At 38.9% G+C, this 27,622-nt stretch overlaps 2 protein-coding genes across 8 annotated transcripts in view; one reads left to right on the forward strand and one right to left on the reverse strand.

Annotated features, from left to right (window-relative positions):
* Positions 1 to 219: 219 nt before the first annotated feature.
* AKIRIN2 (akirin 2) lies at positions 220 to 20,319 on the forward strand. The gene is made up of 5 exons (XM_036871419.1): positions 220 to 1,046; positions 16,121 to 16,264; positions 18,074 to 18,223; positions 19,287 to 19,358; positions 19,636 to 20,319. Exons 1-5 carry the CDS (start codon positions 812 to 814, stop codon positions 19,644 to 19,646), a joined length of 612 nt encoding a protein of 203 aa, XP_036727314.1. The 5' UTR covers positions 220 to 811; the 3' UTR covers positions 19,647 to 20,319.
* A 481-nt stretch (positions 20,320 to 20,800) lies between these two features.
* ORC3 (origin recognition complex subunit 3) overlaps positions 20,801 to 27,622 on the reverse strand; it is a 66,381-nt gene continuing 59,559 nt past the window's right edge. For 3 of the 7 annotated variants that reach the window (XM_036871488.1, XM_036871482.1, XM_036871487.1), the window contains 2 exons: positions 27,398 to 27,477; positions 25,416 to 26,907 (listed from right to left, as the gene is read on the reverse strand). In XM_036871488.1, coding sequence (XP_036727383.1) covers positions 26,802 to 26,907; positions 27,398 to 27,477 — 186 coding nt within the window. In that variant the 3' untranslated portion in view covers positions 25,416 to 26,801. Of the gene's footprint in view, positions 22,163 to 25,414; positions 26,908 to 27,365; positions 27,478 to 27,622 lie in introns of those variants that run through there. The other 4 variants (XM_036871489.1, XM_036871486.1, XM_036871485.1 and 1 more) reach the window with 3 other exon arrangements.

Below are 27,622 nucleotides of genomic sequence, written 5' to 3' on the forward strand. Positions count from 1 at the left end.
GCTCTCTTCCTTTTACACAAGCTGTGTAGGGGGATTTAAATTCCAATCCGGAACTCGGAATCGCGCGCCTTGAATGACGGGAGTCGTAGTTTCCGTGACTCCTCCCTAAACGCTTTTCACGCCGATTCCTCCCGACAGTGAAAAACTACAACTCCCAAGAATGCACCACGAGGGTGGCCAGCCGCCCAGGCGCACGCGCCCTGAGGCCGCAGGATTTGAATCGGCGGCGTTGTTATTGACGCCATATTGGGGCCGGCGGCGGGTGGAAGAGTCGTACAGTGGAGGGGGAAGCGGCTGGACGTGTTCGGTGGCGCTCCTGCCGCCGCCGCCGCCACCGCCACCTCTCAATCCCGCCGCATCGACCGACGCTCTCTAGCTTCTGACGCTGCTCGGGCGTCTTAGGAGCCGCGTTGCAGCCTCACACTTCACGGGGCTGGTTTCGACTTCTGAGGGAGCCGGTCTCCGCGCAGGAGCGCCTCAGGCGCGGCGCAAAGCCCGAACGGACGGCGGGGGCGGCCGGAGCCTCTCCCGGGGGAGCCGCGCCTGAGGAGGCGGAAGAGCCCCCCCCACCCCCGACGCGGCTGGCGTGAGCCGCCGCCACCGCCCCTCCCGCCCTCGCCCCGGCCGGCCCGGGCCACTGCCCCTGCCGCGGAGGCAGCAGCGGCGGCGGCGGCTCTGCTCCCCTTGTCGGCGCTTCGCCACCCGCCTTTCCGCTCTTGAGCCGGTCGGTTAGGCTCTTTTCGGGGCCCCGCTCTGCCCCCCTTCCCTCGTCCTCCCCTCCCCGACCCAACACGAGCCCGGCGCCCCGGCCATGGCGTGCGGAGCCACTCTGAAACGGACTCTGGATTTCGACCCGCTGCTGAGCCCGGCGTCCCCGAAGCGGAGGCGATGTGCGCCATTGTCGGCGCCCACCTCGGCCGCCGCCTCCCCGTTGTCGGCCGCCGCGGCCACCGCCGCCTCCTTCTCGGCCGCCGCCGCCTCGCCGCAGAAGTATCTCCGAATGGAGCCATCTCCCTTCGGCGACGTCTCCTCCCGCCTCACCACAGGTGGGACTCGGCCCCGCGGCCGCCGTGGGGGGAGGGGGCGAGAGGACGGGGGGGGGGCCCGGGCCGCGTCCGAGGGACTGGACTGCCGGACCGGCCCCCGGGCTTAGCGGAGCCCTCGGGCGACCACGACCACAGTCCTATTCACGAGCTCCTCCAGCCTCGGAGACACAATGGGAACGGCTTGGGGGGGGGGAGTCGGGAGCGGGGGGGTAGGGGCCGTGCCTCGCCGGGTATTGTGGGGAAGAGGAAGGTCCTTTTCTTTGCGCCGAGGGACCAGAATTGAGCGTTTCCGTAGTCTGGAGAGCCCAAGCGGAAATGATCAGAGAGGGTGCTACACGGAAATCTAGGCAAGCGAAGGGTCACGCGTTCACCCGACTCTCGGTGGCTGTCTCCCCGGCATCGATTGGTTGCACCTATCAAGTCTGGGACTGGGTGGTTGGAGGCGAGGCGGCAGCCCCTCCTCCCTTTCAGACATGGCTGATTTTAGTACGGAGGGGGTGGGGAGGGATGTCACTGGGGCGAGATCTAGGCCTGTCATTAATCACCCACAAGAACGCCACTTGGGCTGAGTCAAGACCTGTTTCCCTAGCAGGGTCAACAACAAAGAAACTGCTCTTCCCGAGTGCCGTAATCTGATCGCACTATACGTCTAGACCTTGAGAAACTCGAACTTTTAATGAAAAGCAAATTGTATTGAAAATCGGGGCTGAGTAGTTGCTTTTAGTTGGAAGTGCTTTATTTCTGCCCGACAAAGTCTGTTGGGCGAAAAAGCCCAGGCCTTGGGAATAATAAATCAACCCAAGATTCCAGGGGACTTCAGACTATTTTTGCTTTTCATCTTGAGACATTTCCTGAAAGTGACTGTGGGGAACTACCTTTTGGCTGCTTTGTACTGCATGTGTGTGTCCATTTTTTGCTGTACTTTGAAAGTCCTTGTGTGCTCCTGGCACAGTCTTAAGATAGGTTTTTGTGGACTGGTAGTGTAAATGTTTCCTTTGTGTGTGTAGCCAGCAAAGGTTTCGTGTGTGTGAGCCTTTGGTAATAACATGATCTGTAGACAAAGCCTTTTCATAATTTGATTTACATATTTCTTTATCGTTAGCTTAAAAAAAAAATCTGTGGGCAGTATTTACCTGCATTTGGTAACTTCCATCTGGAATTGACTTAGTTTTGGTTTTTTTTCAGGTCAGATTTTTAAAATATCCTTCCCCAAATATATGGGGAGAACCTCAAATGCCTAGGCTACCATTTTTTGCTATTGAAACAGTGTCAAGAATGAGCTCCTGGTGGTTAACATTATTTTTAGAGTTTGTCTTTTTAGTGAAATGCTGTCATTGAAAGTTGAAATGATACTGTGGAGTCTCTACTTCATAAGGCCACTTAAAAATAGCTCTAGCTAACCAGCAGTAAATTTCATGGGGTGGGGGGGTGTGAATTAATACATTGTTAGGTTTGGGAGTTAAAGTATATCTAAATGCTAAAATAGTCTTGAGCATATAAGGTAGGTCAGCTAGGGGCTATATTTGTTCTCACTTTAAAGGGAATTAATTCAGAAAGAATTGTGATCCTTTGCAAATTTGTCATTTCATTGATGTATTTGAAGTATTGGCTAATGCAGTTGGCTGCACATTATCTTACATTTCAGTCAAGTGGACTGTAATAGTAAAATGACTGGAATTATTGGAATCGTTTAAGCCTGCTGATTCAAATTCACATTTTCCAAAATATTGCTGTTTTGTTTTTCAAGGTGTTTTTGACATCTACTTGAAGTTTGATCATATCCTAACTCTAAAACCACACCCTGATATTTATTGAGTCTGTGAAAAGTTTTTTTTAGCTATTTCAGCTAGAGAAAAGCAGTTAAAATTGCATAACTTTTGAATTGCTAGAATTTACCTTTTTAACTATGATTTTGAATGACACTTTACATGTAATTTAATTTAGCCTTGTGTTTACATGGCCAGTTTTGGGCATGCTCCTGTAATGGTTCTTGTAATCATGGTGTCATAATGGGAGCTGCAGTGTCGTGCAGGTATCAAAGAGCTTCCCAGTTTTCATGTCATCTAACTTGGAAATAATTTCCCCAAATACCTAATTTTTAGATTCCTGTTTTAAAAGTGGTGATTCCTAAACTTTACAAGAGTGAACACCCATGTGTCCTTAGCAGAAATAAGTAGCTGGGATTGGGAATGGAAAGCAACTTACCAAATTGAGATTGACTGGGGCTCTATGGAAGCTCTTTGTTTTCACTTCTGTGAGTTCAAATATAATTTAAACAATATACAACTAGACTACTGAAGTGAATTATTTTTCAGAGCATGTGCACAATTTATCATGATTTTATCATTGTTCTCTGGATATGTATATAGTGTTTTCTGATATGTAGTTGAAGTCATGTTGAGGCTTTACTAGTAGTTTCAGGAACTAGGACATCTGTTTTAAACCCTAGCTTAGTTTTTTGTTTTTGTTTTTGTTTTAGTCATCCCAGGAAGGTTATTCCAAAGTTTGACTTGATGACTGTTATTTAAATCAATATTTTTCAAACTAGTGCAACTTAATACCAGGAAAAATGAAAGAGCTGGCAAATAAATTTTATTGGAACACAGCCATGCTCATTCTTTTTTTTTTTTTTTAAAGTATTGTCCATGTCCCTTGCAGGCTACAATAACGGGGTCGAGTAATTGTGACAGAGACTGTATTTTCCCAAAGCTCAGATATTTACTGTCTGGTCCTTTTCAGAAAAAGTTTGCCCAACCCTGGTTGAGGGTGTCAGCAGTGAGGTCTGTAATAACCCCTGAATGTGGAAAAGGAAAAGTGAATGATAACTGAAGGTGTGTGGGAGGGGAACCATTGGCTGTGGTTGGGAAAATGAATGCCTCTCCTAGCTTCATTAGTACTCATCCTGGCAAGTTAGTTGAAAACAGATTCAGAGTGTTCTATCCTTGTCGATTGGTTTTTGAAACATCTCAGAATATTATCATTTAGCCAAAAGATTATCGTGACATTCCCAAGAACAAAATTATTTTAATAAAACCAAAATATTATACTTGTCAGTCAAATCCAAGACATTGTTATTCATAATTGTGTAGTGAATGAATGAGTGGTTGAGTGAAGTGATCCCTCTGTGGACTCAACCTGTTTGTGAGTTTGCTAGGCACCTTTATATACATTGTTTGACTTGTTACCATTGCTCTAGTCTGCCTTAGGAATTGAGTTGGATGAAGAGTTAAATTCCTTTGTAAAAACTCACTGTATTTGCTGGAAACTTGCCATCAAGAATGGAAATTGCAGCTTGTGAATGGGGAAGGGTTTACAGGAACTTAGATTGTTTTGTGGACATTGACACATGCCTGCAAATGGAGACACCAGCTGGCTTAAATGAAGTATAAATGGTTCTACACAAACAAATGAGATGTCTGTTGGAGGAGGCAACATTTCATTTCAGATGTCATTTATATTGAGCCAGAAGTGGTTTTAATATTTTGTGGTTATTTAGACAGCTGTTAAGTTGCTTCTAGTTTCTCAGTGGATTTGGCAAATAAACTGTTTTTAATGGTCTTTGTACTTTCAACCTGATATTTTATTTAGGACTGCGTATGTAGCTGTATTTATTTAATAGTTGTATGAATTATGCATTTAATAATCATGTACATTTATAGCCATTAAAAGCAGCATGCAGTTGTATTCATTATTGAGCTGTTTTGTTTTGAAAGTAGGAAAATGAAAGCCTATCTTGAGCACAGAAACACATTGGGTAAACATGGCTAGATCAGAGGACAGGGTTGTTAGCTCTCTTTAGGTGAAAATGCTCCTAGCCACCATGGTTGCCACAGAGACGTACACTAAGATGTAAAGGAGAATAATAAATTTCTTCAGTTTTCTTGAAGGGCTTTATAGGAAAGAGAATATATTGGGTATTATTCAGATAGGTCTTTCCTATGTGTTTAGATAGACCCAGGAAGACAGTGATAGAAATGCTTTTGTTTTGAAAGGTTGAGAATAAGAGATTCATTGGAATTGCCCAGTTTTGTGTTATTTTTCCTCTTTGAAAAGAAACCTTTGATTCATCTTCCATTTAAAGAAGAATGCAGTAATGATAGCATAGGTTAAGTTTGGACCTCTTGGATAGTTGGTTCATGAAACAAGATAATGAGTGGTACTGGGGTTGGGTCTTTTCAAGTACTCATAAGTGAATTAACCAGCAACTTAATGGTCCTTGCAGTCTTTGCATTAACACTGTGCTAGTACTGTTGACTCACAGAATGTTCTCTATGCATATGTGAAACCACAGTGAATTTCTTGCCTTTGAGAAGACTACCTACAAGGGTGGAATACTTGTTCAAGCCTATATGAACCATCTGCAGATGGTAAAGAGGTTTTCACAAATGAATCTAGTTTAAGAGATTCGTCTTCAATTTTACTGCTGAGCATAAGGATTCTAGAACTCAGCTTACCAATGTTTTACAACTTTCTAAACACCTGAGAAATGTGATGCATCAGTGGCAGTCTTGTAGCAAAGACCGTTAGTTAAAAGGAATGTCCCCTGGATTTTGAGGGGATAGATGGGACTTGTAGAGTTTGAAAATAACCCCAGAGGTATTCTTACCTGCCATCCTTTCCCTCTTAGTTAATTTCTTACCACAAATAAAGTTTTAAAATATTAATTGAATGTATTTGTTGAATTAATCAAGCCTTGGCATCTCCCAAGGTTCTTAGAGACTCAGAAGTTTAAGGAAAAAAATACAATTTCATTTCTACTCCTCCTTCTGTACCACTTTTTCTTTTTAGATTGTTTTGTGACAATAAAGCCACAATATGTGACAACATGTATATTTTTTAAATTGTGACTCAAACAAATGAGTAGTAACAAGAAATACAGCATTTATTTAGTTTAAGACTTTGAACAATACTTTTTTGAGGTGCTTGAAGTCTACTTCTCAGTATTCCCTCATCTTTCTGGACAGTGATAAACATGGTTATGTGCGTTTCAGTATTTGAAATAGCCCATTTACAAGGATTTTACCATTTTCAGAGATTTGCTGGTTCGAAGAATTACATTTTTAAAGATTTTATGTGATTTTTAGGAGAAAATGTTTTGTAATATGAAGTTCTGAGCTTTCATTTCTAAAGGGATTGAATGATTTAAGTTAAAACAATTTTTTTTGCATGATGAGAAGATACTGCAGTTATAATTGAGCAGGGAGAGAATGCTTGCAGGTAAATTAAAAATCTACTGTATGTCAAGTTGTCAGCTTTGATATTTATTTTCAGCCTTTTGATCAAAATTTTGCATTATGCCAGATTGTGTAATCTTTCTTGTGATGATAGGTTTTTTTGGGTAGTGGTAGTGGTTTTTATCTTTCCAACGCTAGAAAAACAGCTCAGAATATGCTTGTAGTTTGTCTTGGGGTATAACTTTCTTCCTCCCTTTACAAATCGTAAGTCATTAATTTTTATCTGTCACAAATGTCATAGGCAGATCATCCTGAAGTATAAATGCTTTGCAACATTCTGATTTTATTAAAATGTGACCTTTTATTACTGTGATTTTTTTCAGTAATACAACCTTTGAGTTTGACTTAGTTTTTAATTTCTACATCTATTCATGTATCTGGATTTTCTCAGCATTATTAAAAAATCTAAATACTTCCTCTAGAAGTCACTTGTTCAAGCTTTTATGAACCTCATAAGTTTGAGTTCCAGATTCTATGCTGGTTAGGCAAAGAAAAGACAAAGTCTGTCCAGGGACTGACAGAGCTGCCACTGCTGATAACTTTTTAAAGCCAGCTAAACTTGAATAAAAATACCATAAACTTTATGCTTTATCAAAATACCTATTTTAATTCTTTGTGGACAGTTGTCCACATTAGCATTATTTTCACCTTTGGCAGCCTAAGCATTGAAATTGGTTTACTTAATTCACACTTTTACTATTGAAGTTTATGTATTGGCTGTTTCTGAAAGTGTTCTAGTCTGTGGTGTGCATTCTGACTTTGGTTTATTAGCATTTATCTTCATTTCCATTAATGTTAATTCTTAGAAAACTCCGTCTAAAGATCAAACTAAAGGGAGGAAGTTTGGAGGGAGGGACCTGGAAGAGTTGATTTTCTTTCTTTTGTTTCTTTTTAAAAAAAAAATAGTATCATTGAACTGATGTAGCAATTGAAGAATAGAATGTGGAGTAGAACTTGAAAGATTGCAGAAAGCCAACTTTTCAAACATTACTTTCCTTGAACTTTGCCTTTTGTTACAGAAGATTGCCTTGTTCCTAGTGCTGATACATAATTCTCTGGAAGAAAAACTTGTCTAAGCAGTATAATTGGTTAAAAGTGTAGGAGGTTTTAGGTGGTTGTGACAGAACAGGGGAACCTGATCCATGGCCCAAGGTGAAATAGTACATTATCAGAAGCTGGTCTTGTAATCAGTCCTGTATGTGTGGTAATGCCGACCTACCAATTTAGAGTAATTCCTAACTTTGGAAACACCAATAAAACATTCTGGTTAGTTATAGATGCCTGTCCTCAGCAGGGGCTGTTCAGAGACACTTGAAGCATCCTTTTTATAAGTACCCGGATATAACATGAAAATTTCTTATAATTATTTTGTTACAGCCAGTGATTGCAATTGCAGGGCTCTAGGTAAATGAGAATTATGCTCCATTTTGGTCACTACCTTCTTAACAGTCATAGAGTTTGACGTTTCAGTGTATGAAGTATTAATAATACATGGCAGTGGATCCCTCTATTCTAAGTGACATCCTGCTTTTTAAGAATTCGCTCTCCTCATTGTGATACATTTTAATTTCAGGTACTTAGCGGAATATTGGCTAGGTGTACTAATACTGGAGAGGGTAGTAGATGTTAAGAGGTTAGGTCCTGAGATCAGGCTTGGGTTTACCTTCTTTCAGCTGTATGACCTTCCAGAAGACATTGAAGCAAAGCCTCATTTTCCTCATCTGTAAAATTACGCACATGATTATAGTAGTATCTGCCTCCTAGGGATGTTGTGAGAATTAAGAGCATTTCTTGTCCCTGAGTGCTGGAGATAGTTACAGTAGGGCAACTTCAAACAGGACTTTTTACATTGTCCATCAGTCCTGCCATTTTTCAGTGAATAACCATGCCTTTTACTTCACAGAAAAAATAGAGGCCATCAAATGGTAGCTTCTTCATTTTTCCCAGTACCAACACTACCAATGTTTGTGCCTATGTTTTTTTTGTATCATTGAGGAAGATTAAATGAGATAGTGAGGGAAGGATCCCACTTCTCTCCAAAGGAACCTTATCCTCTGATTTTTATCTCGCAACCAGATCTTTGCTTTTGGCTTTAAATATGGTCAGGCTTCTCATTATAAAGTAAATGAAGCATCCTCATTTTCCTCCAGCAGTCATCCAGATTTCTCCACTTCAAAACCAAATTCAAAGAGCTTTCAGGTAGTCTACTTGCTTCCATTTCTTTGGCTCTCAACTTACTCCTAGTATATTTGTATCTCAGACAGCTCTTGTCAAGCCACTGATGACTTGCATGGCACACAATCAATCCTCATCTTGTTTGACCTTTCTTATTACAGCATTCGCACTGCTGACACTCCCTTTTTTTTGAAATACCTTTTGTACTTTAACCTTCTGCGATAGTACTGTTTTCTTCCACTTCTCCAGCTGCTTCTCAAGCTGCTTTTTGTCTTCATCTGGCCATAAACTTAGGAGTTCTTTAGTTCTAGGTTCAGCTCCATTCCTGTCTAGCTTAATAGCTCCCTGAGTGATCACATGCATGCTCCTGACTTCCTACAGGTGACTTTCTAATTTATATCTTTAGTTCAGGCCGTTCCTCTCAGGTCCAGCCATGGGAAGTTTAGACTTTTTATTGTCATACCTTCCTAGAAGGCTTTCTTTGCCCAGAAGTCAGAATTTTCTCGAAATCTGTTGACTTTTAAGTATTCACAACTAAGTTACAAAATACATGGGATAAACAAAAGATGTCTGTAGGTTTCCAATCAGTGTCTTCTGGCGTGAGAGACAGTCTTACTTGCTCTTTTTAAAGCAGACAGAATGGAAAAGCAAATGCATTTGTCTACTTTCAATCACATAATGAATATAAAATTCATATAAATGAATCAATATATGTATGTTACTGTCATGTAATGAATCTCTTTAAGTAGGTCCAAGTTTAAATTGATTTACAGAATATTTTCCTGCTTGGGGGGGTGGTATGTCTGTCTCCGAACGACAAAAGCCATCCAGGTGAGAGTGGCAAAATGAATTAGATCATCCTTAATATTTTGGTACTTGTAATAATCTCTGCTGTTACTGCTTTCCTTCTCTTCCCCTCCATTTCGTGGCATGTCCAATAATACATAAACCAAGCACTTTTTTTTTTTAATTGCCACAGTAGAGGAGTTACTATTTTAAGCAGGGGATAGAAATTTAAATGCCCATAGTTCAGGCAAGTAATAAAAATGAGTGAATGTGGGCTTCCCTGGTGGCGCAGTGGTTGAGAATCTGCCTGCTAATGCAGGGGACACGGGTTCGAGCCCTGGTCTGGGAAGATCCCACATGCCGCGGAGCAGCTGGGCCCGTGAGCCACAACTACTGAGCCTGCGCGTCTGGAGCCTGTGCCCCGCAACGGGAGGGGCCGCGATAGTGAAAGGCCCGCGCACCGCGATGAAGAGCGGTCCCCGCACCCCGATGAAGAGTGGCCCCCACTTGCCGCAACTAGAGAAAGCCCTCGCACGAACCGAAGACCCAGCATAGCCAAAAATAAAAATAAATAAATAAATAAAATAAAAAAGTAGCTATAAAAAAAAAAAAAAAAAAAAAAAAAAAAAATGAGTGAATGAGGTGAGGACTTGTGACTTCCAATCCTGCTCCTGGCCTGCAGTATCACCTGGAAACTCAATAGAAATGCCTAACTCGGTCTCCGTCCCTCATATTCTTCATTTTAACAAAATCCCCAGGTGGTTTGCGTGTGCAAAGCTTTAGAAGCACTTGAGAACTTAAGCCCAAAAGGTAGCAGCCGCTCTTCAGCTGAATTTTGCCACATAGTCCAATACCTCCTCACCACTCCCCCCCAACAGCAGTAGCCAAAAATCTGACTTTTAATGTAAAATCACCCAACTTTTAAATGTTGGTCACATTGTTTTAAAAAGAAAGTATTCAGGCCAGACATGTCTTTGGGTTCCATTTAGCTCCTAAATCATCAGTTTGCAGCCACTGGTTTCCAGGTGTGCTGTATCTCGATATTTATGTGCATATGTGTGTTTTGGGTGTCCTAATGTGTGTTAGGGTTTGTTCTTTAGCTTGATTGTGCTGCCCTACAGTCCTCCTCAAGGAGTCTGCTCTCTGTCCTTCCAAACCTTACCTTGTTTTGATGGCCCATGGTTAATTGGAATAGAAGCTGAAACTTGCCTTGGCACTGAATGTTTTCTGTAGCTTGCATATTTGGGTTTTGGATTTTGGATGGTTCAGTTTCCCCCTTCTCTTCACCATTTACTTCTTTTTTTTTTGTTCTTATTACTTGGTGTTTTCCTAGCTTGTAAGCTATTTGAGAAGACATTTGCAGATAGTAAAGAAGTAAACAACAAAAGCAGCATGGTTAACATATATCCCTTTAGAATCTAGTGTAATATAAAATAGAGGTATGAAACTTCTTGGATATCAGGGAGGAGCTACCTGCTGATTGAGCGTTGTTGGACTCCTTGCATTAGTGACTCCCACTGCGCAGTTATTTTGTAATTTATACTTCAACCTGAAGGATTTTAATAAATTGAGCCATTTATTTCAAGTAAGTAATCATTGGCTACTGTAGTTCCAGTGAAATAATAGAATTTGACCTGTAGTAATTATAGTTATTTCTCCTCTTGTAGGAGATAAATGAATGCCTCTTATACAGTAAAATATTATGTAATGTAAATTTAGAATCTCAGCCGGTTGCTTTTAAAGTACTGTAGCCAATATCCTAGTGTTTGTATAATTGTGTGTAGCTATATTATGCTTACTAGGATTCATGGTAATCCAAATAGAAGTTAAAACTGTAGATACAACTTAACAATCTTGTGTTAAAAATTTGGTTCCAGGTTCCTTTGACATAGCAATAATTTTGAAGTAAATTTAAAATGGCATCAGCTCATTCTTTTTAGTTAGATAGCTCTTGGCTGGATAAGAACATTGTCCTTAAGTTTCCCTCAAGGAGTCCATAAGAACTGTGTTAGTTTCTGATCAGATGATCTGGGAGAATAGCTGAATTACAAAGATGGGTCTCCATAGCAACTCTGAATTCTGTGTGTTTTAATTTATAAAGTAGACATGGCAATGTCTGTGTAGTTCTGAGCTCTAGATTTGGTCTGTTACTTTATTTGGAACAGTTTCCGTTTTAGGTCCTAATGGCTACTGCAGGTTTTCTGTACTTAATTGTGTACAGATTTTTCATTTTATTTGTGTTCCTCCCTAGCACTGACAGGCTTTCAAGATATATTTCATTTTTAATCCCATTGTTTGAGTTAAATCTGGATGAACTTTTACCTTGTTTTTTTTTTTTTAAATACGAAGCAACTTTCACAGAAGCGATCATTTATTTTTTTATATTTATTTTTTATTTCTGGCTGTGTTGGGTCTTCGTTTCGCGCGAGGGCTTTCTCTAGTTGCGGCGAGTGGGGGCCACTCTTCATCGCTGTGCGCGGGCCTCCCACTATCGCGGCCCCTCCTGCTGCGGGGCACCGGCTCCAGACGCGCAGGCTCAGTAGTTGTGGCTCACGGGCCCAGTTGCTCCGCGGCATGTGGGATCTTCCCAGGCCAGGGCTTGAACCCGTGTCCCCTGCATTAGCAGGCTTTTACCTTGTTTGTTTTCAAAGGTACTCCATAGAGAAATTAGCATATTAGGTGATAATAAAGGGGTTTTACACAACTGAACTTAAAACTGTTAACGAAGCCTTACTGTTTGATCTAGTAATTATGTCAGTAGGAAAACAGGAAGTCCATCCATACAAGTCTGGAGCAAAAAGTTTAGTTTCACATATCACCAAGTTTTAGACATCTTATGGTTATGGACTCTAGAGAGATACTTGACAAACCCTCACCCCCACCCCCCATTTTGTGGTTCTCCTTTAAACACATTTCTGGTTGCTTTTAATTCCATTTTCCCTTTGCTCTCAGTCCCATCTTGATGCTGTTTCTCTTACCATTATCAACTCAGTTATTTTTTTTATCCCGTCAACTTTCTCCTGCTTATATTGTTGACCTTGTTCTTTGTGACCAGGGTTTTTCAAGTAATCATTGGCAACAAAGATGAGTAAACAGGCTTTATTGCCTCAGGCCAGGCCTTTCTTTTCTTTTCACATTTACCAAGGTTTTTTTGTTTATATGTATTTTTTAATATTCCAAAGGAATAAGTGCTGGCTCACTGACAGTCTGCCTATTACGGAGGAGAATTTTATTAGCATTCTCAGTGGTATTTACTGATTTGAGAATGCAAATGTCATTAGTCATAAATTTGCTAATTCTGACCTGCACTTAACCTAGTACAGTGCAAGAAACTCTTACAAGTATTTTACAGTTAACCTTTGAACAGTGTGGGCTTGAACTGACAGGTCAATAGTAAATACTATAGTACTTCACCATCCAAAGGCGGTTAAATCCAAGGATGTGGAACCCCGCCGACGTGGAGGAACCGTACTCTTGGATACAGGGGCCAACTACAAGTTAATGTGGATTTTCAACTGCGGAAGAGTCTGCACCCCAAATCCCCATGTTGTTCAGGGATTGACCGTATAGTACAAGGGTGATGTAGTTTTAAGGATTTTGAAAAGGGATATACCACAACCATTTGTAGTGTAGATTGTCGTGAAAATAACTCCATATTTTGCTCCAAGTGATTTGCTGCAAATTTAATCTTTGCTTCATAAGCCAAATATGAAGTCTGCGTGATTAAAACTGATAATGTTAGTGAAGCTTTATTTGACTTTCTTTAATGGACTGGTAAATTTTTTTGGCAACACCATGTCAGAAGTTACGTGTACTTGGAATAAAATGTCACATTCTAGTTTGATAAGAGATGGCTAGATTTAAGTAGTTTAAGACTACGTAGACATAGGTACTTTATTGATGTCTGGAAGGCCTTTATCCACCTGGCATGGAAGCAACTAAAGTTGGCCAAATATGTAGGTTGAGCTTAAAATGTGAATTGTGGAATATTGAATTTGGGGAGATTTCTTGGTTATTAGCTTCAAAACTGCATATACCTCTGAACCAAGATAACGTGAACTTGAAGCTTGTAGTTAGCTTTTTGCTACTTTGAACATTGAGGGTTTTGGTCAAGTTAAATTGGACCATTCACTTCATAACGTTGTTGATCACATGTTACCAGTATTAGGGCATCTGAGGGCACAGTGAGGCTTAGATGACATAGCTGTATCATAATAGATATAAAAAGCAGTGCAGTAGCATTCGAAATTCTTCAGCTCTAACTGACAGTAATCAAGTGTTGGCAAAGATGTGGAGAAGCTGGAACTCATACATTGCTGGTGGGAATGCAAAATGTACAGTTACTCTGGAAAATGGTTTGGCAGTTTCTTACAAAGTAGAGCTATGCACTTACCATATAATCAGGCCATCCAGTTCCACTCCTAGGTATTTACTCAAGAGAAATGAAAATTTGCCCACCTATAGACTTGTACTTGAATATTCATAATAGCCCCCAATTGGAAACAATCCAAATGTCCACTAAAAGGAGAACAGTTAAGTTGTGATGTATACACAATGGAATACTAATTAATAAAAAGGAATTACGGTTTGATGCAACATGATGTATGAATCTCAAAAGCATTTTGCTAAGTGAAAGAAGGCAAAAATCTACACTCTTTTAGAAAAGACAAAACTATAATGACAGCGGATAAGTAGCAGTGGTGTTGGTAAAGGTGGTGAATAGGAATATGAGAGAACTTTTGGGGGGTGATAAAGTTCATTATTGTGGTTGTGGTGGTTCCAGGACTATGTATGCACTTGTCAGAACTCATCAAACTACATTTAAATTGGTGAATTCATTTGTAAGTTATGCCTTACAGTTCCTGTGCTTGTAATGATGTCTCTTATTAAGTATTAGATGGTATGGCGATTTTATAAAGCTACGTTATGTTAATCCTAGGCTAGATCTTGTTTGAGACTTTCAGACGAACAAATTGAGTCTGTTACAACTATTCTTTTGGTACATCTTAGTTGTACTTTGATTTTGTGAAGCAAAAGGAAGAATAATCTGTGTGGTGATCAAAGAATAAGTCACACAAAAGAGGTTAAGATTAAGTTACTTTGTGCTAATATATTTGAACTCTTTGGTTGTGAATAAACTTTAGGATGCTTTGAATGACACTTTTGATGAGGACGATGGTAGCTTTGAACATAAAATGATAAATGAGTGAAGCTTGCTATGAGATCGAAACATCATTACTTTAGAAACCTTTTAGAATATCGCTACTGAAAGAGTTGTTATTTAAGAAAAATGAGGATATGTGCGCCTGACCTGGTTGGTATAGAATGTTGCACTAGTTTTATTGGTCACCTGTGAATCTTAGGAAGCCTGTTTCTATCAAGGTGCTTAACTGTTCAATAGACAGCCATTTTATTTCACACTGGTAACTTTGTTTTTAAATTATAAACAATTTCACATAAATGGAAAAGGAGTGAACATGACCATGTTTAATATAAACAAATGTTAACATTCTGAAAAATATTAAATACATTCACACAACCATCCTGAGGTTAGTTATTCCAGTGTGTGAGTTCGCATTCATGTGTATGTAAACAGATTTGTTTATACACAACATTTACATAAATGGAATCTTCACTGGATATATCTTTTGCAGCTTGTTTTTATTTTTTAATTGATTTCTAATTATCAATACAATAATGAAACTGGCAGAATCTAAATTCTTACGGGACTGATTGATGTCCCCTCAGTCTTACCTCTCAAAAGCCCTAAAAGTCCTTACTGGGAAATAAAGTGAAAAGAGAGATGAGAAGTATATACTTAAAACAAAACAAAACAAAACAAAAAAACCTCTAGTATTAAATTTTTTTAAAAAGGATTGTTTTCATCTTACATAAATTTTTAGCCTTCAATTGAGTTTCAGTTCATTTTGAAATTGCATCATTGAATTGTTAAAATTATACTCCATTATATTTATGAAACATTTTACTGCTTGTTATTTCTGTTTTGGATTGGGATTAATAAACTTCTTGGGATGTAGTTTTCATGTGGATAACCTGTTAATTTAGGAACTATGGTGGTGGTGAGAAAGTGTTTGGAGGGGAGTGGAAACCTCAGGGAGGGATTTTCTGGAGAGGCTAAATGATAACTATTTTGAATTAGAAATCTTCTAAAATGTATCATACTGGCCTAAAGGATATGTTCCTTATACTTTTTTATTCCTGGTTTGGTTGAAGATAATGGCACCTGTGGTGTAGTGGTTCTTAATTGAGTATCTGTTACATACCAATCACTTTACATGGGTTTTTACCCCAAAGATTCAGAACAGTACTTTGCTGCTAATGCTGTCATATTCATCAATTCTGTTGAGCTTAATATTAATGGCTATGGCCATTTAATGTATGATGATTTTTTAGTTCACATCTACTCTGTCTTTCTGCTGACCTGCTACTGTCACTTCTCACTGGTGTGTGACTGTATTTATATAGTCCTTCCTGCTTCTAATTATTTATGGTCTTAGAAAAACCTGTTAGTTTAATAGTTATGTGTGTGGTGAATAAATGACCTTTGAGTTTGGTACTCTTCAGAATCTGAGTTAAATACGTGTTTCAGTTCACAGACTCCCTTATCTTTACGTTGAATGAAAACCTTATTTTTTACTAGTCAGTGCTGAGAAAGAATGGTACTGTAGAATAGCTGGATTCCAGGTGGTGTGTATGTGCTATTTCTGAATGAGTGTCCCCATTATGCTGAAACTAATTCCTCCCAGAACATAAGTTTTCTAGATATTATTTGAAGAGAATATTTTTGGTAGAACCCAACCTATTTTTTTTTTAACTTGAAAGTTTATATCTTGCCAAATTTTGACTTTTTTCTTTTAGAACAAATTCTGTACAACATAAAACAAGAGTATAAGCGCATGCAGAAGAGAAGACATTTAGAAACTAGTTTCCAACAGACAGATCCATGTTGTACTTCTGATGCACAGCCACAGGCATTTCTCCTCAGCGGACCAGCTTCACCAGGTAATAACAGACTTACTAAGTAACATTTCCTTTCACTTATTATGGGAAAAAGTAATACAAGTTGCCTTCGGTCATCAAGCTCCTATTTCTCCCCTTGATTAAAAAAAAAAACATTTATACGAATTATTCATGATCTCTTAAAAATATGGTACAAAAGTAAGTAATAGCCACCTGGATTCTCATGACTCAAAGGCAACCACCTGTATATAGTATCTCCTAAGTGGACTTCCCCATAAATGCTATGATTTGTAGCCTCCATTTAAAAAAAAAAAAAAAAAAGATATAGCCACATGTTTCTCTGTTAGGTATAGATGTACCTTGCCATGGCTGAATACGATGCCATTTTATGGATTTCCCATAATTATTTAATAATGATAGATAGACTCAGAATTTCTGCTATCACAGTATTTACAAAAATGTCCCTGAACATACACCCTCACATACTTTTGTTTTAGGATAGTCCCTAAAGGTTGATAATTTTGATCCTATATCGGTTTTTTCCCTGCCTCTTGTTGGAGAGAATAGTTTGCAAATACACTTTTTAAAATTTAAGATGTAAAACTCAGGGCTGTTTGAAGTGAAGGGAAAGTAAAACTTCTTACTAAAGAAGAGCCATCAAAAATGGTTCTTACTTTAGTAAAGTTCTCAGCAAAAATAGTTTTTTGTGTGACAGTAGTTGCCTGCTTGCCTTGCCTTCCCTTCCCTCCCAGCAGGGATAGGAAAACCAGGCAGAATAAGAAAACAAACATTCACAGGCTATAAAACAGTCACATAAAATTAGATAAGGAAACATGAAATTGTTCAGAACTAAATTCTGCAGTATTCCTGCCAATTTGGTGGGCCAGGTATAAGTGGGTGAAACTTGGTAAGGGGAGGTGAGGGTAAGACAAGACTCTACCCTCAGCGGGAACCAAGCCCATCATAATTCATCACTTTACTTCTTACAAGATCAGTGAACTGGCAGTCTCAACTAACAAAGCTGCGAATTTGAAAGTAAATAAAGATAGAGCCTTACTTTTTAGTAGCTGTGGACTGAAGCTGGTATAGTTTATTCTTATATACCAGAATACAAGGATTCTGGTATTCTGTTACAGCTTGTTGGTAGACACAGCACAAAAAAACATTTTTTTTTTTTTTTTGGACATACTGGTCCCAGCCATGCAAGTGAAAAGAGGAATTGGGGCAGATAAACAGGACAAACAATTGATAGCAAATGTGTGTATTTGTATGTGTCTAGAATACTTGCAGCAGTGTTACCGTGGATGACTATCATAATCCTGAGTTCGCAAAGATTAATTTCAGATGTTCTTTTCAAGAAAAGAGGAATGTTTTTGGAAAATCAAAGTGCCTTAAGTAATACTTTTAAGAGGAATGCATTCTGAAGAAATCTATCAAAGTGGCTGCTACATTAATAATATTTAAGGATGCTGAACCGTGAAATTTAATGTTGAATATTAGGGATATATTCTCAGTATTTCTTTTCATAAAGTCTCTTCTAGCTAATGTCATTAATTTAAAAACAAAAAATTAAGTTTTGTATCTTGTCACATTGTCTCCACTCATCTTCACACTTTTTTCCCCCTTGTATTTGATGGCATACATCTTGCTGTGTTCTTCCAAAGCCATAAGCTGATAGGATTAAACCTGTTTTAAGACTAAGGAGATGCTGTGCTAAAAACTGATAGAAAAATGCTTTTATTGATATATGGGCATTGAAAATATCCAAGTGAAACCTCCTCAGTTAGATGATGCTTTCTGTGACGGCTCTAAATCTGGTGCGGTTTTTGTTGTTGTTCATGTTGTACATAGGGACTCCATCAGCAACCTCCTCACCATTAAAAAAAGAACAGCCCTTATTCACTCTACGGCAGGTTGGGATGATCTGTGAACGTTTATTGAAAGAGCGTGAAGAGAAAGTTCGAGAAGAGTATGAAGAAATATTGAACACAAAACTTGCAGGTATGAGATGAGTTTTAGAGTCTCCCAGAAACTCATCCTAAGAAATGCATTCTTTCCCACATACACTTCACATCAGTTAAATTACCCTTTCTATACACGGGTACAGGGTATTTTCTAAGAACCAGAGAATTTCAGTTCAAGAAAGGAAATGAACTTACCTATAGCTCACGGTCCTCCTTAGTGACCTTAAGAAGTAGTATGTTAGCCATGGAGATCAGCAGCAGTATTAGGGAACTAGATTTTTCTTTTGGTATACCCTGTGCTTTGGCTGTTTACTTAGCTCAATTTGGTTGTGGGTTTTTTGACTTTGTATCTTTCATGATAATTTTGCCATCAGTTCTGGACACTTGAAGTAATCTAACTGGCACTGTGTACCTAATTTTAGAGTATCAAGCTGCTGCGGTCTTCTTTAAATTATCCCAAAAACTATTTTTTTCCCATAAAATTTGGTAATTTAAGTGTAGTAAATATATTATGTATGGTAACTTAATCAGAATTTCCCCCCGGATTTTTAAGCCACAGATTTTTACTGGATATTGATATCGTAAACTTCTTGATTAAGGAGTTAAATCAGTCAAGGTGCTAATATAGGTAAGAGAATTTGCTTAGTTATGTAACATCTTTTTCTGTGGCACCTGATTAGGTTACAGGTGGATGTATCATATATTTTGGATGTATGGATGTATCATATATTTTTGCTACGCTTTTGTTGTCCTGTTTCCCCTCATTGCAGTAAGTTGCCATTCACAGACCACTTATAATAACTTTCAGAGGAGAAAGATATCTTTTTATTTCAAGCCCTTTAAATTTAATAGGTTAAGAAATAAGCCCCACCCAGCCTATACATGAGGTTGTGTGATTTGAACAAATGTAGGTTTCCTGACTAAGCTCCATGCTCTTTCCATTTGATAAGCTATTATTACTGAGGTTTTGTGTCTGATTAAGTGCCAGCTTAGAATTGTCTCACTATATATATTGGACTTTTCAGTTTGTGTAGCTCTAATATATTAGAGAAGAGGGCATTTTTGCAAATCATGTAATTGATGTTTATCTTTATTTATAGAACAATATGATGCATTTGTGAAGTTCACGCATGATCAAATAATGCGACGATATGGAGAACAGCCTGCTAGTTGTAAGTATTTCATCTTTAAACCAAAAACAAGACAGTCTTTTACGGAGAAGACGTTTGTTATAATTATAGTTTATTATAATTATCTTCATACCCAAGAAGAGACTTTAACAGAAAATCATGGAGAAAAAGTTTGGAGAGAAATAGGCAGCAAAACTTTACTAAGGCTTACTTTTGGTTACTTAAATACCTAGGGGCAAATATATTAGAGATGAAGATTTGGCATGTGTTTAAATTTTGACCTGAACTTGGCACTAATTTTCCTTTTTTCTCCCTTTAGATGTTTCATGAATCATGTTTTCTGCATTTGTGGGCTGCCTTGTTCCTTGTTGAGTTGTTGCAAGAGGTCCCAGTTATGACATGCAGCAATGCCAACACCCCCTGTGAATACAGGTTGTTTCAAGCTTTCATCAGTGGCAACCACTCCTAGGCAGCAACCGGTTTTGGAAATTTCCTTGATGTCAGTACCACCCGGATGTGGACCTTTGCTACCTGTATTAATGCCAGTGGCCTCATTTGCTGTATCATTACAATTTGGCTTCTTATATTAATGTTTGGAAAGGATTAAAGCTGGTATTCTAAGAACATGCCCTTCACTGGTTGTGTAAATAAAACTGTAGAATGACAATTCAGATGAAGTTAGTGTGATTTTAATTGTGCACTACAACCAAGCTGTAACCAGTTATTAATAATGTAGAGTGTAATCCCAGGACATTATTAAGCAAATAGCCTTCAGTGCTTCCTGTGAAATAGTGAAGGAGGAGGGCATTTCTGTACTCCAGGACTTCTTGGGGTTTCAGAATGGGTTTATATGATTCCCCCCCACCCTTTTTTGGTAGTTTTTATTTATTCTATCAGTCTTTTTAACAAATGTTTATGGCTGCATTTTTTTCCCAGTGTATCATTGTTTTACTGCCCTTGTAGTACTGGAATTTAGTTGGAAGAATAAAACATTTACTTCTAATCTGCTTGTTTTTAATGTACAGATGGGTAGTATTTGAATAAAGCCAGTGTTTTAAATGTAAGCATTGTCCAGGGATCAGTGAAGTTAATAAGATTTCAAAATCAGTCTTTTCACATACCAAATAATCTAAGATTTGAGTGCTATTTTCACAAACTGAGTTCTGACTCCAAAGTGTTTCTCTTCTGACTGCATGATAGGTTAAATAATAGGTCAGTTTTAACAACTGTAGAATTTTTACTTTTTATTTATTTTTTAATTTATTTATGGCTGTGTTGGGTCTTCGTTTCTGTCCGAGGGCTTTCTCCAGTTGGCGGCAAGCGGGGGCCACTCTTCATCGCGGTGCGCGGGCCTCTCACTATCGCGGCCTCTCTTGTTGTGGAGCACAAGCTCCAGACGCGCAGGCTTAGCAGCTGTGGCTCACGGGCCCAGTTGCTCCACGCATGTGGGATCTTCCCAGACCAGGGCTCGAACCCGTGTCCCCTGCACTGGCAGGCAGACTCTCAACCACTGCGCCACCAGGGAAGCCCAAGAATTTTTACTTTTAAAGGACATTATATGAAAGCATGATTCAGCACATCTAATTCCCTTTCCATACATGCTTTCCAAACAAACACAGCTTTCCTATAATGAAGTGAGCAAAAATACTTAAGTGAATTCTTTTGTTAAATTCTATTAACATGTTTCTACTAATTAAGTCATAAATATACTGGGACATAAACATTTATAATTGACCTAATTAGTGGAATACACAAAAAGAATTTTTCCCCTTTTTAACTTTAGTGATTATATTTCACCAATTCTTTCTTTAAAACAAGGCCAAAAAGTGGTATAGGGCTTTCACAAGATCCCCAGGTAATTCATATGCCCATTAAGTGCCTGAGAAACGTTGGTATAGTGCAGGGTGACCTTAAGTAGGGTGGATAATTCTACTTGGTTTTAATGGACTCATTCTCAACCTCAGCATTGCTGACAATTTGGGCCAGATTGGTTCTTTGTTGTGGGGAGACTTATCTTGTGTGTTGTAGGAGGTTCAGCAGCATTTCTGGCCTTAACCACTAGATGCCAATAGCACCCTCCCCCAGTTGTGACAACCAAAAAAATGTGCCTCCAGATACTGACAGATGTCCGGGGTGGGGGAAGAAAACAGTCCCCAGCCGAGAACCGCTGGTACAGTGGGACAGCATTTCAGAATGCAAGCAGTAAGTTAAGACGTGGAGGAGGGGGGCAGAGCAACTGTAAACATGCTTTATCCCTTCTCACCCCAAAATGACGAACATTCTTTTATTTAATAAGCATGTGTGAATTTTTATGTAGATTTAAATTTATAAAAGAGCTGGTTTTTATATTTAGAGGGCAAGATATGCTAAAAGGAAATCAGTGCTGGCAATCTGAATGGAGCCACAAGTAATATGTTTTCATTCTAGATTCAGCTTTGATCAAGAACAAAATTTCCTCCATAGCCAAGTTTCTGCTGTCCACCTTAGCAAAATGTCGTAGCTCATAGGCTCCTTACTGATTTTAAGTAGCGTGTGAGGTAATTTCAGAAAATAAAAAATGCGGGCAACTTCTTGGACTTAGTTAATCCAAGATTTAGATGGACCCAGTAGGTGGTGATTAGTGCAAATCACCAGCCGCACTTTGAGTTCCCAAAGAGCCCTGAAACTGCTTCTAGTAAGTATCTACAGAATTTAGTGTGCTAACAGTCATCTTATTCTTTTACAGTAAAAGGCAGTGCTGGTGTGCTGCTGTACTCAGGTTACTGTAATGTGTTCAGTAAGTCACTATTAACAAGGCACGTCACCAGGTATAGTTCTTTGTATTAGGAAAAACAGGCACAGGCAATCATCTGAAAAAAATAAAGATTCTAGGTTTAAAAATATCAAAGCTATCTTTGGCCTATGGCAAGACCTTATTATCCCTACAGAAAACGGTTTCCAAATGAGACACTGATTGCATGAGCAGTATTAACTGGGGTGCTTTCCCAGGTTCTACCCACAGAGACTGCTTTAGAAGACTAAAGAAGTGGGGAGGGAAGACTTGGAATCTGTTTAAATATGCTCCCCCGCTGATCCAAGCAGCTAGGGTTGGAAATGACTATACAATATTTGCCTTGTTAGGGTTCTCTTTACTCCCTTACTTCACAATTATACAGTAATCGGTGTTAATAAGTGAATATCCTGCTCAAGCACCTAATGAGCTTGTCCTTGTCTACTCATTGGTAGGGCTCCAGCAATTCTCTGCTCCTGCCTCTGCCCTAGGTGAGGAGCATTAGCTCATTCAAAGACAGGGCCAGCAGTCCTCTCCTGCCTCCATTTCCTTTCTCTGTACTAGATCATTCCCATAAGCATAATAAACATGCTATTAAGTCTTTTGCTCTTATAATCCCTCTCTAGCTATTACCTATTTTTCTGTTCTATAACCTTTAAAGCAGAACTCAAGAATTTTCTAAATTTCCAATCTTCTCCTCCCCCCCTCCTTTTGTCACCAAATTTTTTTATTAGGAAAAAAAATCAAAACATAAAAGCTGAAAGATTGGTCCAACGATCCACTTAAAGGGAACAATTATTTTGCCATATTTGCTTTATATGCTTTGTATTTTTATTTTATTTGCTTTATATTTTTAACTGCTTCAAAGAACGTATACATGATGCATCTAAGAACAAGGGGTTTCTCCTACATAACTTCAATAACATTATCCCACTTAAAGTAATGCTTCCCTAATTTAACATCTAGTCCATATTCAGATTTTCCCATTTGTCCTCAAAATGTCTTTTGCAGCTTTCTCGCTAAAGCAGGATTCAATCAAGATTCTGACTTTCTGGAACAACTAGGCCTGTTTTGTTGAATGTTTCTTTGTCATTAATTAATCAATGTCATTAATTTAAACTTTTCTATCCCTTTGCACTTACTGTAAACTGGAAGTTAGGTCTAAAGCATTTATTAGTTTCAGGTTAAACCTTTTGTATAAGAGGATGCTATGATCTCTGCAGTGTATCACACAAAGTATGGCGCTGTGTGATAAGTATGGACTAGTGATAAGTTTAGACACTTGTTAGGTCATCTGGTAGGTGATGGCTACCAGGCTTAGTCTTCACTATTCAACCACTCAGTCACCAATATATTCCACATTGCTAAATCTAATCAACATTTGACCTTAAAACACTTTGTTCAGTTGGCTTGCAAGGTACTAACCACACTTGCCTGATTCTCCTCCCATTACTGGCTGCTGGCCCAGTCTTCCTGTCTCTGAACTTTAAAACATAACCAGAGTTTGACCTTGGGCTCCTTGCCCCCTCTGCTCATACTCACTTTGGTGATCTCATCTAATCCTAAAGATGGTTATATTCGCATCCCTGTGTGACCTTTCCACCTGGATATCTAATGAGAGGTCTGAAGACGTCCGTCCAAAACCAAACTCCTTGTTTTTGCCTCTTAAACTTCTCCTCAGCTAATGGCATCTCCATTCAGAGGTTTCTCAGCCAAAAAACAGCCCTGAATTCCTCACATCCTTCATCCGATCTTGGATCCATCTAAAATCTCACCATCTACTATTACTCTCATTGACATTTGTGTCTTGCTTGGATGATTTCAGTGACCTCCAAGTTGGTCTTTGTTTTGCCTTATTTGCGTCTCCTCACCTATTCCAGTCTATTCTCATAGCAGTCAGTGATCCCTTAAAGGTCTAAGTCTTACTTAGATGGCTTCCCACCTATAGACGTTAAGGACTTTACAGTGGTCTACAGGGCCGTAACTTACCTGCCCTCCACCCCACCCCACTCAGTTTTGAGTTTCCCTCTTGCTCACTGCGTGTCCCACACTGGCCACCTTTGCTGTTCCTCCAGTGCAGCTTGCGTACTGCCCTTAGGACCTCTGTTATTGCTGTTCTCTGTGTATGATGCACTTCTTCCATAAAACTTCATGGCTAAATCTTTTTGTTCAAACATCATCTCAGGCCCGTTCTGACCACTGTTTAAAATTGCAGCATGACGTCCTGCTTCTTTTTGCTGTTTGTTTTTTTTTTGTTTTGTTTTTTTCTGTAATATACTATATAATTAATCGTTGTACTCCCTTTGCTAGAATGGCATGAGGGCAAAGATCTGTGCTCACTGAAGTATCACAAGTGCCCGCAACAGTGCCTGGCACATGGTATGTGCTCAATAAATACTTTGTGAAAAAATTTCAAACTACTTCAACAGTTTGAAATTTTCAAACATTTCAGATTAGTATTTCATTAAATGCAAGATTTAGCGCATCAGAATATCCCATTTGTAAGTTTTTACAGTATTAAGGAATGGACATAATTAAGCTGACACTTTATAGGCTGGCTTGAGGGTTTTGTGCTCCATTAATGGCTACCACAAATGAGCTTCATGTTTCAATTTTACAGCTTTTTGAATATTTACAAAACAGTTTCCATCCTGCTACCCCCTTACCTAATCTTTAAGTAGATAGTAAGAAAGATCAAAGTGGTTCAGTGCCTGACATGCATTTAGATAAGCTGAATTCAACTAAGTGCCTAGCAAAAGAAAAAGGAAGCAGGGCTGAGAGCCCTCAAGTGCCTCAGACTGACGTAAATCTGCTGGGTCTGTGTGAGGCCAGTTCCTCTGTACCTTACAGTGTAAGCATTTTGTCAAAAGGAATGGTTTCTGAACACAATTTTATCTGACGCTCATCTGCACCATTTGAAAGCTGAGGAAATTGCATTGTAGATACTGATGGTGTCTTCACGTTAATCAGACATGGAGTATTGCTGATTGCCTCACTTAGACAATAGGTGGAAAATCCTTAAAATCATTCACACATTCTTTCCCTAGATTTTACCAACCATAGTCAAACATGAAACACATGATCGAGGGCACCTCTGATTGGAGGGGAATGGCTAGAGAATATTGAGAAAAAAACAGTGACCTAGCTGCTGTTAAGATAAATCGTGGAAAACTTCACACGGTAGAAATCTGTTCTCTGCTCTGATCATGAGCACTGGCAGAGGCTCTGCTCCATGCCCTCATTCAGGGACCCCTAGATGACAGAGGCTCTGCCTTTAACACATGGATTCCAAGGTGTCAAAAGCCTCTTCTTTGTCCAGTTTCTTCCTTATTGGTGGTGGTGTTTGTGTTTACATATCATAAATTCCTTACTTTCCAAGTTGACAGCCCTGTGTGCATATGTACATGTTTTTAAATTCTGCTGAATAAGAAATCCTGGCATCTTTTAGATGAAGACAATAAGACTTTTAATCTATCTGAACTAATGCTACTCTGGTAATTGTCTCAAAGCTTTGTAGGGCTAGACACTTTCTGCTCTGGCTTGCAATTATTTCTGGTACCTTGGGATTTACCTTTCTTTTTAACCCTGGCAACATTCTGATGATTTGTTTTGGAGTATATTTCATCTAGCACTTTTAGTTTTTGGAGCGGGAAGTGGGGAAGGGAGCATTTATCCGTTAATGTCATCTCGGCCCACCCTGTTGCCAGAGGGCTAAGATGCCCTTTATACTCAAAATACCTCCTTTACACTCCAGAATTAATGAAGTTTAAGTTATATATTAAGTTTGTTTATATTAAATTTTAAAACAGTTATACATTAAATTTGTCCTCAAAGCACACACACACAAAAAGACCTGCAAGTACACAGTTCTAAGGTTTGCAACTAAAACAGTCTTCACTGAATTTGGACTTCTTTTCTCCTGGTCATATTTGCATGGTAATTTTGGTATGTTAGTGAGTATACTTAAAGACACATCCCAGAATTCTCTTGGAAATAGAATATTAAATAATGAACTTGAGGTCTCTTTGTTTCATTGTCTTGATGAGTTCTTGTCATGGAAGAGATTCAGATGTCATTTCATCTGTGTCTTAAAAGGTTGATGTGATTTGTAAAGGCCTTAGAGGCTCTAAGACTCCATGACGGGTCATCCTTAAGTAGAATATTTACTGCCTTTAAGCATAAAGCCAAACAACTTGGGACTTTTTTAAGTTGTAAGACTAAAGGAAATGGGGCAGCAGAGGCAGTTTTAGAACCTCTGTAGTCACTAGGAGAAACCTCTAGAATGTTCATCTTATTACATAATTTACTAAAGTGAGGAATGCCAGTGCAAGAAACTGGGGGAGCAGGAATAAGTACTATTAAATCAAATGCATATTAATAGATACTCCTAGACAAAGGAATTTATTACATTTATACATTATGTATGTTCAAGAACAATTTATTCATAATTTCTTAATGACTGAAAATTGCAGTGATACTCTGAGAGAGGTTCTACTTGCAATGTTAGCATGTTACTTGTTGGATTCTAAAGTACTCCAAAGGTGCTTCGATACATTCCTGATAGGGATTAACAGTCTACTTTTCTGTTTAAACATCACACAGGGATTACACATTATTCTTCTTCCCAAGCAATCTTCCTCTACCGGTGTGTAAATATGATTGGTCTCCTTTTTCTTAAGCTAAATGCTATCTTTCTGGCTTCACTCATTTGCTTTCTAGCAGCCTCCCCATGTTAGCCTTGCCACATGGTCAGTCTTCTGTTTGGTGGGCTTTATAAATCCTAAAAGTTCTAGCTCAGAAACAGCTCTAATAAACCGAGCACTGGAGGCTATAGCTAAGGAAATTCACCGTGTACTTCTGACAAAAAAGGGTTAAAATCTCAATGTTAAAACATTATTTAGTAAACTGAATACATACTACTAAATTAAACTAAAACCCTAACTGGAAAACATTAAATGTAATTAGACTCTACTGTCAATAAGACACGAATGGAAAAGTGTGTAACACTTGTCTGGTTCTCATTTTTCACAGAGTATGAAAACTGCTTCCCTGCCAACTTCTTAAAGTATATTAATAACCTCAGAAAAATAGAGAATTCAATAATGACCATTTTTGGTGAATTTTGGAACATGACCTTTATATAAGTTTTTAGACCAAATAGTTTAGATTTGGGCCATTTTAAATTCGGAATAAGTATTTAGAAACAAGTTACTCTGGGATGGTATGGTTAAATCTCTAATGTAGATCTGGAGAAACTATAAACTATTCTGTATGCTTACTTGGACACTGTAGAATTGATTTTAAAGGATACTGGATAATTTCATTCCTTTCTTCTGAGGTTACAGAATTTGCATCCATTTTTTCAGCAGCTGTCACAACTGTTGCAAAGGCCTTTTGAGAGATAGGACAAAAGAAGATAAAAATCTCTGCCACTGCCAAACATCTTGTATTGCACTTGATGGCTCTGTATTTAAGCCAGGTCAAGCACTGCTGCTGCTGGTAGTTGACACATTTTTAAAAATTATACCAAATTTCA

The sequence above is a fragment of the Balaenoptera musculus genome, chromosome 12 (genome assembly GCF_009873245.2).
Source record: "Balaenoptera musculus isolate JJ_BM4_2016_0621 chromosome 12, mBalMus1.pri.v3, whole genome shotgun sequence".
NCBI lineage: Eukaryota > Metazoa > Chordata > Mammalia > Artiodactyla > Balaenopteridae > Balaenoptera > Balaenoptera musculus.